This window comes from Apodemus sylvaticus, chromosome 9 (assembly GCF_947179515.1).
Source record: "Apodemus sylvaticus chromosome 9, mApoSyl1.1, whole genome shotgun sequence".
Taxonomy (NCBI): domain Eukaryota; kingdom Metazoa; phylum Chordata; class Mammalia; order Rodentia; family Muridae; genus Apodemus; species Apodemus sylvaticus.
Window position 1 is genome coordinate 30564873 of NC_067480.1, and position 14229 is coordinate 30579101.

General features: G+C 41.0%; 2 protein-coding genes across 12 annotated transcripts in view; both read right to left on the reverse strand.

The window, feature by feature from the left end:
* The window catches only part of Mff (mitochondrial fission factor), a 30258-nt gene extending 28451 nt beyond the window's left edge, over nucleotides 1–1807 (reverse strand). For 4 of the 11 annotated variants that reach the window (XM_052192018.1, XM_052192020.1, XM_052192017.1 and 1 more), the window contains exon 1: nucleotides 1609–1807. The gene's annotated coding sequence lies outside the window, so the exon portion shown is untranslated. Of the gene's footprint in view, nucleotides 1–1277; nucleotides 1518–1608 lie in introns of those variants that run through there. The other 7 variants (XM_052192019.1, XM_052192023.1, XM_052192022.1 and 4 more) reach the window with 4 other exon arrangements.
* A 3987-nt stretch (nucleotides 1808–5794) lies between these two features.
* Col4a3 (collagen type IV alpha 3 chain) overlaps nucleotides 5795–14229 on the reverse strand; it is a 136695-nt gene continuing 128260 nt past the window's right edge. The window contains exons 48-52 of the mRNA XM_052192369.1: nucleotides 12579–12791; nucleotides 11806–11983; nucleotides 11584–11698; nucleotides 9495–9667; nucleotides 5795–8895 (exon numbers count right to left, since the gene is read on the reverse strand). Coding sequence (XP_052048329.1) covers nucleotides 8811–8895; nucleotides 9495–9667; nucleotides 11584–11698; nucleotides 11806–11983; nucleotides 12579–12791 — 764 coding nt within the window. The 3' untranslated portion in view covers nucleotides 5795–8810. The remainder of the gene's footprint in view (nucleotides 8896–9494; nucleotides 9668–11583; nucleotides 11699–11805; nucleotides 11984–12578; nucleotides 12792–14229) is intronic.

A 14229-nucleotide genomic window follows, 5' to 3' on the forward strand; every position in this document is an offset into this window, starting at 1 on the left:
CCATTTTCTAGGCCACACCCAAACGTCTGCAATGTTTTCCAATTTCATCAGGGTCCCATCATTTCACTCAATTTCTTCTTTAAGTTGGCTTTAATTTTTAAAAATACAAATCTATTTTTAAGAAAATTTTTAATCATTACCTTAGAACCATAAACTTGCTGTATGCATATAAGCATATGTAACAAACCCAAAATTACTTTAAAAAAAATTAAGTCAAAGTGGATCAAAGGTTTAATAAAAGAACTCATGAAACTCTGAATCTCCTAGAGAAAAACAGGCAAAACCTTGAGAATACATAGGCAAAGACTTTCTGCAAAGGGGTCCAAGAAGTTTAGGAAGCACCAGCAAGGACTGGAAATGGCATCACAGAAAGTAAAAAGTTTCTGTAAAAATTAAGAGTGGAGAGATTCTACAGGATCTTTGTTGGGTAGACATCTGGCAGGGGGCTCATATCTAGAATTTTATAAACAATTCAAAAACTTAATTCGGAGAACCCCAATCCCGTATCTATTAACAATAAAAATGTCACAACAGTAAGGAGAGAGTAACAGAAGAAACTTTGTAAATCTAAAATGAGGTAGCCCTATCAGGAAGGGTGCCAACACAGTTCCTTCCTCCCAGTAGTTCAGTAAAAAATCGTATATACTCAGAAACAGTACTGAAAAGTTATCTCAATTCACAAGTCCTCGAAACCAAAAATTAGACAACCCCTCCTTCTACACACACACACACACACACACACACACACACACACACACACACACACCTCCTCCTCCAACAATCTAGTTGCATGCTCAGAATACTAAATAGGGCTCAATAGTCCTACTTTCCCTAAAGGTTTTTCTTTGGGGAATCTCATTAGTAGCCAATGCAACCAAGGGAGAAACGAATGTTTCTCACCAGGGAAAAAGGGCATTCCCATTCACTGGCTCCCTGCGGGAGGCCTGCTTAGCGTCACTGGGCACAAGCTTTATTCTTCTGGAATTAGAGAGCGCTACCAATTCAGAGACCCCGCTGCTCTTCCCAGAGAATGCACCCTGCAGCTGAGCTAGTTGGGACTGGGACGCTGGTTCCTTTATTGTTTGCTTGTTTGTTTTGCAATGACAAATCTTTAGCAAATGGAGGTCAGCAGCTATAGGGGACCTGGACCCCAGGTTGGGGTGGGGTGCGGGGGTTTAGCCCGCAACGCCACCAGCGAGAAAGGATGCTATGGCCAGCCGCGGGCCTCCCAAAGGCCTTTCTCTGTTATACGAATTTTACATAAAACAAAGAGTTACTTTTAAACGCGACGGACTCAAGGTCATACTGCGAGGTACTTGGGCCCGTGGAAGAGATGCCCCAAAAAGCCCAGATCCAAGCTCACAGACTTCCTTTCGTTTCCAAACTCCAAACTAATAGGCGTTTTTCGTATTGTGAGTAAAAGTCGATGTTTTTTCATTAGAACAAAATGCCGAGGTAGAAAAGGTGAAGAAAGCCTGCCCCAAATATTTGCAGGGCACGGCCCTGAGGACGGGCCAAGGCCGGAGCCGCTCCGCCCAGCCCAGAGGTGGGGTGTCACTGCCGCGGCGCTAGGCCGGGAGCCCAGTTTGGGGAGACTAGAACACTCACCCTGGGCCTGCTGGAGTCTCCCCGGAGAAAGGGCCGTCGCCCGCCGGCTCCGGGGCGCTCGGGCGAGCGCTCGCAGAGGCGGTTGACCGAGCGCACCGAGGCGCCCGGGCAAAGAAGCGGCGGAGCGGCCGCGACGGGCCGCGACAGACGCGAGAACCGCCAGGACTGGCCCCTTCCAGGAGCCGTAGCGGAAGTAGGTTCCTGGTCATGTGACGAGGGAAGGGCGGATGTTGCATGCAGGCTCGTGAGACGTCGACGAGGAACCATTTTTGTTGTGGGCAAAGTACTCTTGGCCTTAGGTGATTCCTGTTGAGAGGATTTCTAGATTTTGTGATCTTTAAGAACCTCGTGTTTACAGGTAAACTAGCACCCTGTTTCAATGGAACGCCTGAATAAAAATTCTTATGGTGACCCCTCGAATTTGCATATAAATACATAAAATATTGGAAGTAATTCTTCGGCACTCTAATTTTGATTTCCCTAAAACTTAGAAATTAAGAATCCGAGAAAAAGGGAAGCTGAATTGGGTTTCAAGAAAGTAGGGATCAGAAATCTCTTTCAAATCTAAATTTGAAATCAAATCAAATCAAAAGCCAACTTGTGGCTCCCCTCTGGAAGGACAAGGCTGGAAAGCAAGAATCAGGCTTTCTCAGACAAGCCAAATTAGGAAATACATTGTGTGTCTCAATTTTTATAACCTAGCAACCTCATCCACTGTTTCCTCGTCCACTGTTGTTGGGGTCAATCAACCAGGGTCAAAGAAGTTTTTTCTTACAATATATTCATATTATAGTTGAGCCTGGTGCTACACTCTAGAAATCCCAGTATTGGGGACTTGAGAAATAGAAGCTATAGGATCAAGAGTTCCAGGCCATCCTCAGCTGTGTAGTGGGTGGAAGGCCTGCATCATCATCTATATCAAACATACACTTGTCGTTATTTCCTACTAGTAGAGTACAACATTTTTATATTGGTTTAAATATATGTAATCTAGAGACAGTTGTAAGTGTTTGTGGGGATGTGCCCTTGGAACCATCAAGCCATTTTATATGGGAGACGTAAGCATGTAGATATGAGCTGTGATTCTGGAATAAATTTCTCACTCCCTTGTGCGAAGGAGGAGTGTTTACCCAAATGATGTAGTCTTGAATCTAAAAATATTCCAAAGCCAATCTTTGGCTCATTCCTATAACCACAATACTAAGAAATCAGAGATAAGAGGGTGGGAGGGAGTTTCAGGCTTGCCAGCACTACACAATGAACCCTGTCTCAAAACAACAACAAAAACCCAAACAAACAAAAGCTCAGATGATAACCCAGAAATTTTATTTGCTTCAAAATAATGTGCCAAGCTTTCTGAATTTCTGAATTGTGTGTCATTCCCAATATTGGTGTAAGATAAGTAAAATTCCCCTTTACCCTCTTAAGGTCTCAGTGAGCCCCAATTAAGTTGGCATGAAACAGCAGGCAAACAGGAGGGAAACATACAACTTTTTATTATTATTTCCTATATTCTTTGTTTACATTCCAAATGATTTCCCCTTTCCCGGTCCCTGCCCCCATAAGTCCAATAAGCCCTCTTCCCTCTGCCCATTCTCCAATCGCCCCTCTCCCATTTCTCTGTCCTGATAATCCCCTACAATGCTGTATCAAGCCTTTTCAGGACCAGGGCCCTCTCCTTTCTTCTTCTTGGGAATCATTTGATATGTTAATTGTGTCTTGGGTATTCAGAGCTTAATCCAGAGGCTGGAGAAATGGCTCAGCAGATAAGAGCACTGATTGATTGTTCTTCCTGAGGCCCCGAGTTCAAATCCTAGCAACCACATGGTGGCTCACAACCATCTGTGATGAGATATGACACCCTCTTCTGGGGTGTCTAAAGACACGGACAGTGTACTTACATATAATAAATAAATCTTTTAAAAATTACAACTTTTAATTAGTAGTTTTTGTTTATATGTTGGAATATAGAAAATTGAAGACCCAAAGAATTTCTTGGGATCTATAATGTGTATCAGAAGCTGACCATTGTAGTAAATTGTAAAAATGTGGGAAGACAGTTTTTAAGTACCTTTGTCTCAAAATAATCTTTATTTCAAACGGGCCTACTGTGGGTGGTGTGTCCTGCTACTTTATAGTGACAAATAATTATTCTTTATGGATAGATTAAATAATATTATTCTGTCATTCCAAGTCAGGGCCTTTGGGGGGGAAAGTATGTATTAACCTGGATAGACCATACATTATCAATACTTTTTATTTATTTATTGTTTTTTTTTGTATTTGTTTTTTTTTAGACAGGGTTTCTCTGTATAGCCCTGGCTGTCCTGGAACTTACTCTGTAGACCAGGCTCGCCTCAAATTCAGAAATTTGCCTGCCTCTGCCTCCCAGAGTGCTGGGATTACAGGCATGTGCCACCACCGCCCGGCTTATCAAGACTTTTAAACGTGTCCTCTCCCTCTCCCTCGTCCCTGTTCCTTTTCCTCATCCCTCTCCCTCATTCCTTTCCCTCTTAGTCATCCCTCCTTCTCTCCCTCTCCCTCATCCCTCTCCCTCATCCCTTTCCCTCTTAGTCATCCCTCCTTGTCTCCCTCTCCCTCATCCCTCTCCCTCATCCCTTTCTCCCTCTCCCTCATCCTTCTCCCTCTTCATCCCTCTCCCTCGTCCCTGTCCCTTTTCCTCGTCCCTCTCCCTCATCCCTTTCTCCCTCTCCCTCATCCTTCTCCCTCTTCATCCCTCTCCCTCGTCCCTGTCCCTTTTCCTCGTCCCTCTCCCTCATCCCTTTTCCTCTTTCTCATCCCTCTTCTCCCTCTTTCTCATCCCTTTCTTTCCCCCTCTTCCTCATCCCTCTCCCTCTCCCTCTCCTTTTCTTCTCTTCTCTCTTTTTTCTCTCTCTTACCCCCCTTTCCCCATGGTGACTTCCTTGGCCTCAGTCCTTGGGGCCAGTGAACTCACCCACCTGCAGAAGAGCAGCTTCTCAATAAACCTGCTTTTAATAGAATCTAATCTGGTTTAAATGGATTCATTTCACCAATGGCGGAGAGATAACCTATCAAGGGTCTTGTTGCTTACATTAGCCTTTGCACTTCTGAAATGTTGCAGATTGCTTTTCTTTTGTCCCTAGCCCCTTCTTTTCAAAGTTTTGAAATGATCTTTTAAATAAAGATCCATAATTCAGTTACCAAACTCAGGTCTTCTTTGTAACCCAGATTTATAATTTATCTTCTGGCATCATGTGTGTCTATTCAAGAAGACAGTGTTTCACAGAATGTCAGAGCACCTAATAGTATGTGATACAGTCTTACAAAGTTATGTGGCATGATAGGGGCTTCCCCCCATAATCATGAAAGTCTATTTCTTCCTGTGTTCTGTATTATGGATTCATGCTGGGCCTTCCTTTTCTTCTCTCACTGAGGTGGACATTTCTGTTTGTGACATAATGTCGTTGTCTTTTTCTATACCCTCATAATATATAAATCCAAATAATCTCATCCACTTCGTTTAGCTTCATCCTGATGCATGACTTCTAGCCATTGCTTCTTATGTTTCCCATTAGGGATTAAACCTTAATAGGTTTTACATGCAAAAAATGTTTCCCCTTTTCAATTCAGACATTCTTCAGTCACTGTTTCTCATTTATGGCAAGATTACTTTTTTTAGGCATCAGGATTCAGAATACTATAGTTATCTTTTACTATCTTAATTTGATGGTTATTTTTGGTGAAGACAGATATTAAACAGGAGTAGCTTTGATATTCTTCTTAATTTCAAAGTTGCCTATTGCTTTTTTTTTGTTTTTTGTTTTTTTTTTTTTGTTTTTTGGATTTGGTTTTTTGGAGACAGGGTTTCTCTGTATAGCCCTGGCTGTCCTGGAACTCACTCTGTAGATCAGGCTGGCCTTAAACTCAGAAATCCGCCTGCCTCTGCCTCCTAGAGTATGGGATTACAGGCATTCACCACCACTGCCTGGCTGCCTGTTGCTTTTATAGTGACTATTATTTTTACAGTCCAAAATAAACTTCTTTCTATTAAAAAAGAAAACCCAAAGATATGATAGAATTCTTCTCTTTATTTTATTTTGACAAACAATAGAACTTTAGTTATATTTACAGAAATATTAGTACATTGCAATATATCATAATTTTGTCAGGATATAACAATATAAAATAATTGTTGTATTTTAAATAAATTTCAAGTGGTTACTGAGAAAATATTAAATTAAGTTTAGTGGTAGTAAGTTACATTTGAAATATAAAAAAACTTTCTAAAATTAGCAATAAAGTTCAAATTTAAACATTTTAATACTTTTATGAATAAATTAATAATGTTTTATCTTGCAAAAAAAAAAAAACAGTTGTTTTAGCACACTGTGAAATTCCAGAGTTGAAGCACCAAATTTGAAACAAACGTTTTGTTAATCAGTCAGAAATGTTTAAAGATTTATTTTTATTTATGTGGCAGTGCCTGTGCTAGTGAATGCCACCTGTGTGTGTGTGTCCTTGGAGGTCAGATGTATCCGTTTGAGCAGTCCTCAGCTGCATAAGCTGGGTATTGGGAACTATATTTGGGGCCTCTGCAGAGAAGCCTGCATTCTTAACTACCGAACCATTTTTCTCCAGCCACATATGAAGTTGAATTTTAAATTTATAATTTACTCATACACATCTGGGATGTAATATGCATCGGCTGTATTTTATTGCTCACTCTTAGAAGTACAAATGACTGACTGTTGATATGAATTCTTTGGGCATTAAGGAGTCCAGTATTACCTGTCTTAATACTGATAAGAGGACAGGAGAAGAAAGGGACCTATGGGCAAATGAACGGCGGCTGTATAACATCAGCACCAGTCTGGTAGGGAAATAGATTACCCTGAAAGTCACCTGTGTGTTTTTAAAAGAGGCAAAGGTGAAAGGATTATGGCCAGTTTCTTGGGCGTGTGCCTAGTGAGTGGAGAGCACCAGAGGATGATGAAAACCTTTAAGACAAAATTCTGGGTGGCTGAGGCAGAAAAATTGTGGTGATTTGGGGGTCAGCCTGGGCTGTACAATGGGAGGCTTCTCAACGAATCAAAACCCAAATTTCTGTTTTCTAATTACAGTTTCTAATTTTGCAGGTCTAGAATGCTCTAGAATGGGCATTTATGACAAGCTCCCGGATGCTACAGCTGCTCCTCCTACTTGGGATCATACTGGCCAAGGGGATTCGTCCCTTGTTTTCACTACTGGAATGTATGTGGGACAGTAGGACATTTTTTCAAACAGAAATGTTAGCTGAAATACATACTTGTAATGAGATGTTGCACATCTCAGCTCAGGTGTAAAAATGTCTTGTAGCAGTCACATGAGTGTTGAAGAAGGACAACCCTTGTCTGTGCTCTTGGGTCACATTTTCCAATACAAAGCAGTTGAGTTTACAGCACCAGCCTGAACGTAAGTATCAGCACCATCAGGTCCACTTCAGTGGACCAAGAGATATACTCAAAGCTTTGCCTCACAATGCCTGGCCTCGATGAGTCATCAAATAGTGGTACATATTTGATTTTTAAACATTCCTGATTTAATTTTTTTTTAGACTTAGACCTCTGGGGTACCTAAGAGAAGTTAGAGGTTTTGAACTTAGCTTAGACATAGATCTTATTTTAAATGACTTTTGTGTATCTGGCTGTGGCATGGGTGCAGAGGCCAGAAGTGGATGTCAGATCACCTGGAACAGGCTACTGTGAACCAGTACCAGTGTGTGGGTACTGGGAACTGAACCAGGGACTTCTGCAAGGGCAATAAGTGCTCTTATTTTTAAACTTTCTATTGGGCCTGCTGAATTATAATGAAATACAGAACAGTGGTAAAGGAAAAATAAAACAACCAGGAGAGCCACACCCATATATGAGACTCCTTGGTTTTAGTGCAGGGAGGGAGGTGAAGGGGTGGGGGATGGGCGTCTTGCATACACAGAGTCTTTATACACAAAATGTGTTGCCTTTGAGGTTAGATCAGAAGTCTCTTTTACTAACCCTTGCACACACTCCCCCAGTACAGTACATGGGACATAACTTGTTAAGTTGAATTAGGTAACTTTGGAATGTATCTATATACTTAAGAACATGTTTGAAGTCATACAGCAGCTGTGTACAGTACAGTAAGGTTTTTACCCAGTGGTCTCTCTCCACATGGTTGTTAAGAATATATATCATTAAAAACATGGGGTCCGTGTGTGTTTTCTGAAGGAAAAGTTAAAAAAAAAACTAACAAAGGAACAAATCTGTAAATCCATGTTATGAACTATTTGGAGCAAAGAGAAATGTTTTGAGTCTGATAAACCAGCAAGTGCCTCACATTCTTTTCTGGTGAAATTATTTAAGGTCAGTGTTTATAGGAGTGGGGATAAAGTGCACATTTAGTAAGTAGTGTCCTTGTTGCTTGTGAGTACACTGAAAACAATAAAGAGAAATGTTTCAATGTATGTGTATGACATCCTGGTAAAAAATTAGTTCCCTAAAGGTAAACGTTTTACCTGTTTTGGATCTATTGATATAGTAAAAAGAGATTAGTGAACAAGCAAAAAGACATAGTCAACAAAACAGAAAACAAAACTATACTTTATATCCAAGCCTGCTATGATTCCCTTCAGGAAGTTTCCTTTGGTCCTAGCTTTGGGCATATTTCAGTGAGTCCCAGAACATCATGAGGCTCATTAATCCTGTGTTCTTAGCCCATAATCCTGTGTTATACCACTTAACAGCTCTGACCCTCCAGTTCTTTTCATGGTGTGCTTGATTTCTGTATGCCCCCATCTCCTTCTCTAGCTGAAGTCTAAGGTTTCAGGAAGGAGGTGGAAGGAAACACACTCCTTCCCTCAGGAGTGGGAGACAAGGAACATTGTGTATCCACAGGACAAGACCTACCTTAGCTTGTATTTCAAGCTCCACCCAATCCTCATTTAGTCAGTGCTTTGGGTACAACTGGAATGTGATCAGTGTATTCTGTGGACAGCTGTTGCCTTTCCACAGGGAACTTTGAAGCCTATGGGTTTAGAGACCCACGTCACAGACTAACTTGAATGAAATGCTTTCTTGTGTAGTGAAACTTACACTACCACATCTTTAAGGTTAGAGAGAAAGACCTAAATAGATGCATGTTCTAAGCCACAACTTTGTTACTTAAGAAGGAACAAAAAAGCGGTTCTAGTTTCTTTGATTTCGTCAATGTCTTTTCTTCATGCACACCTGACAGCGGCTTATAATTGTCTCTAAGTCTCCAGCTTTCACAGTTGATGGAATAGGTTTTCTGAAATAAACACAAATGAAAGGTCTCATTGATTTGTGGATAACATAGAATACTTACTTGCTTTGGGTTTGTTAATAAACACTCTAGTTGATTTTAGTTTATTCCTCTTTGTAGAAGAGAATTTCTGAAAAGATGATTTTTATGTTGTATATATAAACATTTGTCAGTATTTTATATTTTGAGTGTGTCTCATCAGAATTCATAAAACATAGGCTTTCCTAGAAGCCTAAAGTTCATTTTTAAAGTATTCTTTCCACTTAAATACTCCTAAGTCTTCTGATACATTACTTTAAGATTAGCAGATCAGCTAGTGTTTTTTTTTAAAGTACTTCACTATAAATCCATACACATGTTGAATGTGCTTAGCAAGAACAAAATCATTGTACATTTGGCTTTTACTGACACAGTGAGAAATAGACTCTACTTCTTGACTTCAAAATACCTCTAATCTGGGATGGTGAAGGTAAAAAGGATTTTATTGTCAGGTCTAAGAGAGTTAAATACATCCACACAGAGGGACACATAAAAAGCGGATGTAGGCAGCCTTTGAGTGGTTCTATGGTCAAGTCATTAGACTAGGGCCAACACTGCACAGTTACCTGAACATTCTTTCTGGGTTGAGTGAAGCCAGCCAGAAACTGTAGGAGTTTGAGTAGTAGTTACAAGTTCCTCGTCCATGGCATTCTATAAACGGACTCGCTCGGAATTCCTCCAGGCAGGAGCCGGGCGAGGCAAGTGCTTGTCCAGCACCCTCAGAGCCTGCACTTGTGAACTAAACAAAAAGGTCTCAATGAAAACGCTGCCCATTGGAGTTCAAATACAAGATTTCCACATTTTTGGTATGGGTAGAAAGCAGTAATATAAAGCAACAGAAGGGAGAACAAACAAGAAAACACAGATGTCTTCTATCTAGATGTAACACCCAGGGCATCTTCTAGGAAGACATATAGTCATCCAAAGCCAAGCGGGAGCTGTGGGTCCTACCAGGAATCCTCCTTCCTCTAGGTCTGATGGACTTATCCTTATCCTTCCTGTGTATGCTTATCGGTGACCTGACTCCTGTTTCAGCCTCTTACCTTATCTTTCAACACACTTGTTACCACCTAGACCCATTACTGCTATTGTTTCCTCATTTTGATGGTTTGTATATGCTTGGCCCGGGGAGGTGTGGCCTTGTTGGATTAGGTGTGGCCTTGTTGAAGTAGGTGTGTAACTGTGGGTGTGGGCTTTAAGGCCCTCATCCTAGCTGCCTGGAAGTCAGTATTCTGCTAGCAGCCTTCAGATGAAGATGTAGAACTCTCAGATCCTCCTGTACCATGCATGCCTGGATGCTGCCATGTTCGTGCCTTGATGGTAATGGACTGAACCTCTGAACCTGTAAGCTAGCCCCAATTGAACATTGTTCTTTATAAGACTTGCATTGGTCATGGTGTCTGCTCATAGCAGTAAAACCCTAACTAAGACAGATGAAGACACTCATCTTGCCTATTGTCTATCTTTACCATTGGGATATTAGCTCCATGAAAGAATGTGGTTCCTGCTAGCCTTACTACTCAGACTGGTTGGGGCTCATGATTGGTGTTAAATAAATAGTTTTCACTTAATTAATGATTGAGTGGACAGCTGTGTGTAAAGAGGGGGGATTAATATCTTATAACAAAGCATAAATATGCAAGTGTAAATAGTGACCCATGGATCAGTCAGCACTGCAGATGGTTGGTCTGTACCCCAAATTTAGCACGAATGCCAGAACTTTTAAAAAGAGACTCCTCCCCATAGGAACATCAGAGGGGGGCAGTACAAGGCCCATTTTTGTCACTTCATAAATGTGATACTTTAAGATAGTTCTACTTTTATTTATGAATCCACAGATGCTTAAAAATCTTCCTCTGATTATCATAAGCATTACAGACAACGTAGGCAAAGAAACCATCAGACAAAAGAGCAAAGGGGCATCCCATCTCTGATATAGAGGTAGCAACTTCTCAGCTGCCTGCCACAGTCAGGGATTTGTGGGAAATCTGAGGAGTCTTTCAAGTTTTTAAATTATATTTACTTATTTATTTGTTTGTTTTATGTGAGTGATTGTGTGTGTGATTGTATGTTATTGTGTGTGATTGTGTGTGTGTGTGTATGTGTGTGCGTGCACGTACACCACAGAAAATGTATGGAGGTCAGAGGACAACTTGGAGAAGCTGATTCCCTTTCCACCACATCAGTCTGAGGGACTGGACCAGATCATCAGGCTTGGTGGCAGTGCCTTCAACCACTGAGTCATCTTGCTGTCTTGTGTTCAGTGCTTCATGTCTTACCAACAGCATCAAAGTTGTTGGTCCTTTTTAGTGTTTTTATTTATTAAGACTAGGTACTCCAATCTGGCCTCAAACTTGTTATGGAGCAAAGGATGATCTTGAATTTCTGACCCTCCTACCCGTACCTCCTAAATGTTGGGATTACTCAGTTCTATGCACTGCAGAACAGAATGGAACCTAGGATATTGTGCATGCTACACAAACACTACTGAGTTGATGTCCAGCTTCAATGTTGCTCTTTAAGTGTACTTTCAGATCACCAAGAATCTATAGCATTTTACATATAATTAGCAGGCCATGTTTTCTCAACACATCCCAAAATTCAATAGGCATTATTCATTACTTGAAATACGATGAGGTTTTATTTTCTTCTTACCATAACGAAGGAAAAACCTTTCCAGAGAGAAACCCAGCCCTGGGGACAGGGAGGGATAGCAGTAGTTTGACTGTGAACAGCTATGGCCATTGCAGGAGCTTCACAGACGGTGCATCTGTAAAATGAGACCAATAGTATGACAGCCGCTTTCTACCACTGCATTCCTTACAAGTTAAGTGATTCACTTGGTCCTCTTGTAAAACGCAGGGAGTGAGTTCTTACCTGCTAATATAGGGTTCGAGAGCCCTGCCAGTAATTGGAGCCATGTCCATTGGCATCAGGGCTGGTGTTGACAGCCAGTATGAATAATCATTTCGTGATGCAAAATTACACACATTATTGATGTTACAGAATAAGAATGGCATTGTGGTGAATCGCTGTAGGCAACTGCCCAGAGTACCTAATAAAACATGAAGCTGAGTATCATGGTTTTTCCACATGTATAATTCCAGTAAATTATAGTTACTCTGACTATCATTATTTAGAAACAGGTTAATTATCACATAACTTGTTGTGGCAAACCTGGACCAACACCCCCCCCCCCAAAAAAAAAACCCAAAACAAAACAAAAGAAAAAAATTCTGTGGTAATGCAAAGCTTTAGGTTGGGGTCGACAAATGGGTCTTCCAACCCTCCCCTACCAAGAATGCCTTCTGTGCATCTTGCTAATCTTCTTGGATAGAACTTGGGACCTGATGTTGTTCAGTTGGGACAGTGTCTTTCTTTCAGCTATTACCAGATATTCATAATAGCAAATAACCAAGGGACTTTAGAAAAGATGAATTTCAGAATTAACACAAGATAGATAGTTGACTCTAGCTGAGTTTCCTCTAGCAGTTTATACATCAGGATGAAAACTAAGCCTTGGACCACAGTTGCTCTCTCGAATTCACCAGAAGATGCTGACATTGCTTACAGTGACCTTCAGAGGAAGCTCCCATCCTATACATATTCTATATGGCACATCATAAACTGCCTGGAAATTAGAACCTTACCAAGGTCTTGTCCATGGGCGCGTTCGTTTCCTTGTACAAAAAGAAGAGAAAACCCACTGTAGAGTGGCTGTGTTCCTTCAGGGCATGAAGGATTGGCTGTGGTTTGACTGTGTCTGGTAAAGATGAAGCCTCGCATTCTTGTCCCAGTGGCCGGCGTTCCCCTGTCACCAGGTTTTCCCTTTAAACCTGGCAATCCATCCAGACCAGGTGGACCTTTGAAAAACAAACGATACAGGTTGCAACATGACCAGACTCTCAAACTTGTTTCCTAAAATACTCATTTAAATGTGTTTATGTGACTGGTAAGCCTCAAATATGAAAAAGAAATCTTAGGGAAGAGGGGGCTATAAAATGACTGTGATCACAGGGGGACGGAAGAGGGCTTATGGGACTTGCAGGGAGTGGGGACCCAAAAAAGGGGAAATCATTTGAAATGTAAATAAAAATATATCAATAAAAAATTGTCAAGTAGATCGAGAACCACTTAGGAGACTAGTAAGGAATACTGGGGTGTGTCTGTGAAGGCGTTTCCAGAGATGATTAGATCATGAGGGTTCTGTCCTAATGAACGAACTAATTCCTTAATGGTTTCATAGATAATGACTTTATCATAAACTGGTGAGAGGTAGGAAGTACCTGGCCCTGTCTATGTGGCTTTCCCTGCTTTCTGTCCTCTATGCAGTGACCAGCACTCTTTTACATCACAGTATCCAAGACTAGAGCCAAACAACCATGGACTGAACTCTCCAAATCCAGGAGCCAAAGTAAAATTTTCCTCCTATACACTATTTATATCAGGTGTTTTATCACAGTGACACAAACATAACTGATACAATGGAAAAATAATATTGAATATTAACCAGTTTATCGCAGGATGCATCTTGTTATGATGATGATGATGATGATGATGATGATGATGATGATAATGATATCAGGTATTTCCTCATCTTTGAATTCACGTGGGATGCCTGGCATAGTGTTCTGCATTTCATTTGTTGTGCCTCATGAATATTTTTTATTGAGTGAATGAAACGGCTTGGCTTACAGTGTGTGTGTGTGTATGGGGGTGCCTAGAATCAAATAAAGTATCTACAACTTATAAAGCTGTCCAGGTAGGTAATAAAAATTGCTAAGCTTTGGTAAATTCAGAAAACAATTATGTAAAACTTTGAAGGTTCTCTCTAGAGGTACAAAGTTTGAAGAAAGCTTTGTATCCATTGGCAAGGCAAAGAGTTCTAGTTTAACAAGGGTTGTTTCCTTTTTCCGTAGGAGTTTCAAACAAAGTGGCATTTATGTTTTGCCTTTTCCATGCAGTTAGAGAAGGCTGATTCTCTTTGGTCACTTTCTGAGATGCAATGAGTCATCTCTTTCCCCTTCTTCCTGTCCCTCCCTCTCTTCTTCCGAGTCTCAAACATCCACATTTGCCTTGACTTTAATACATAGGAGGCAGACACAGTCTTTGCTTTCCCCATCCTTTATTTTTAATGCACGGCGGCTGTAATATGCCCTGTTATGGACTGAACCAAAATGTTCCCCAGAGGCTTATGCCTTGAATGCTCAGTCCTTCCTTGGCTTGGGGCAGAATTTTAAAGGCTGTGGATCCTTAGGAGATGGGGCCTGGCTGGTAGAAGTAGTCACTAGGGGTCACTGG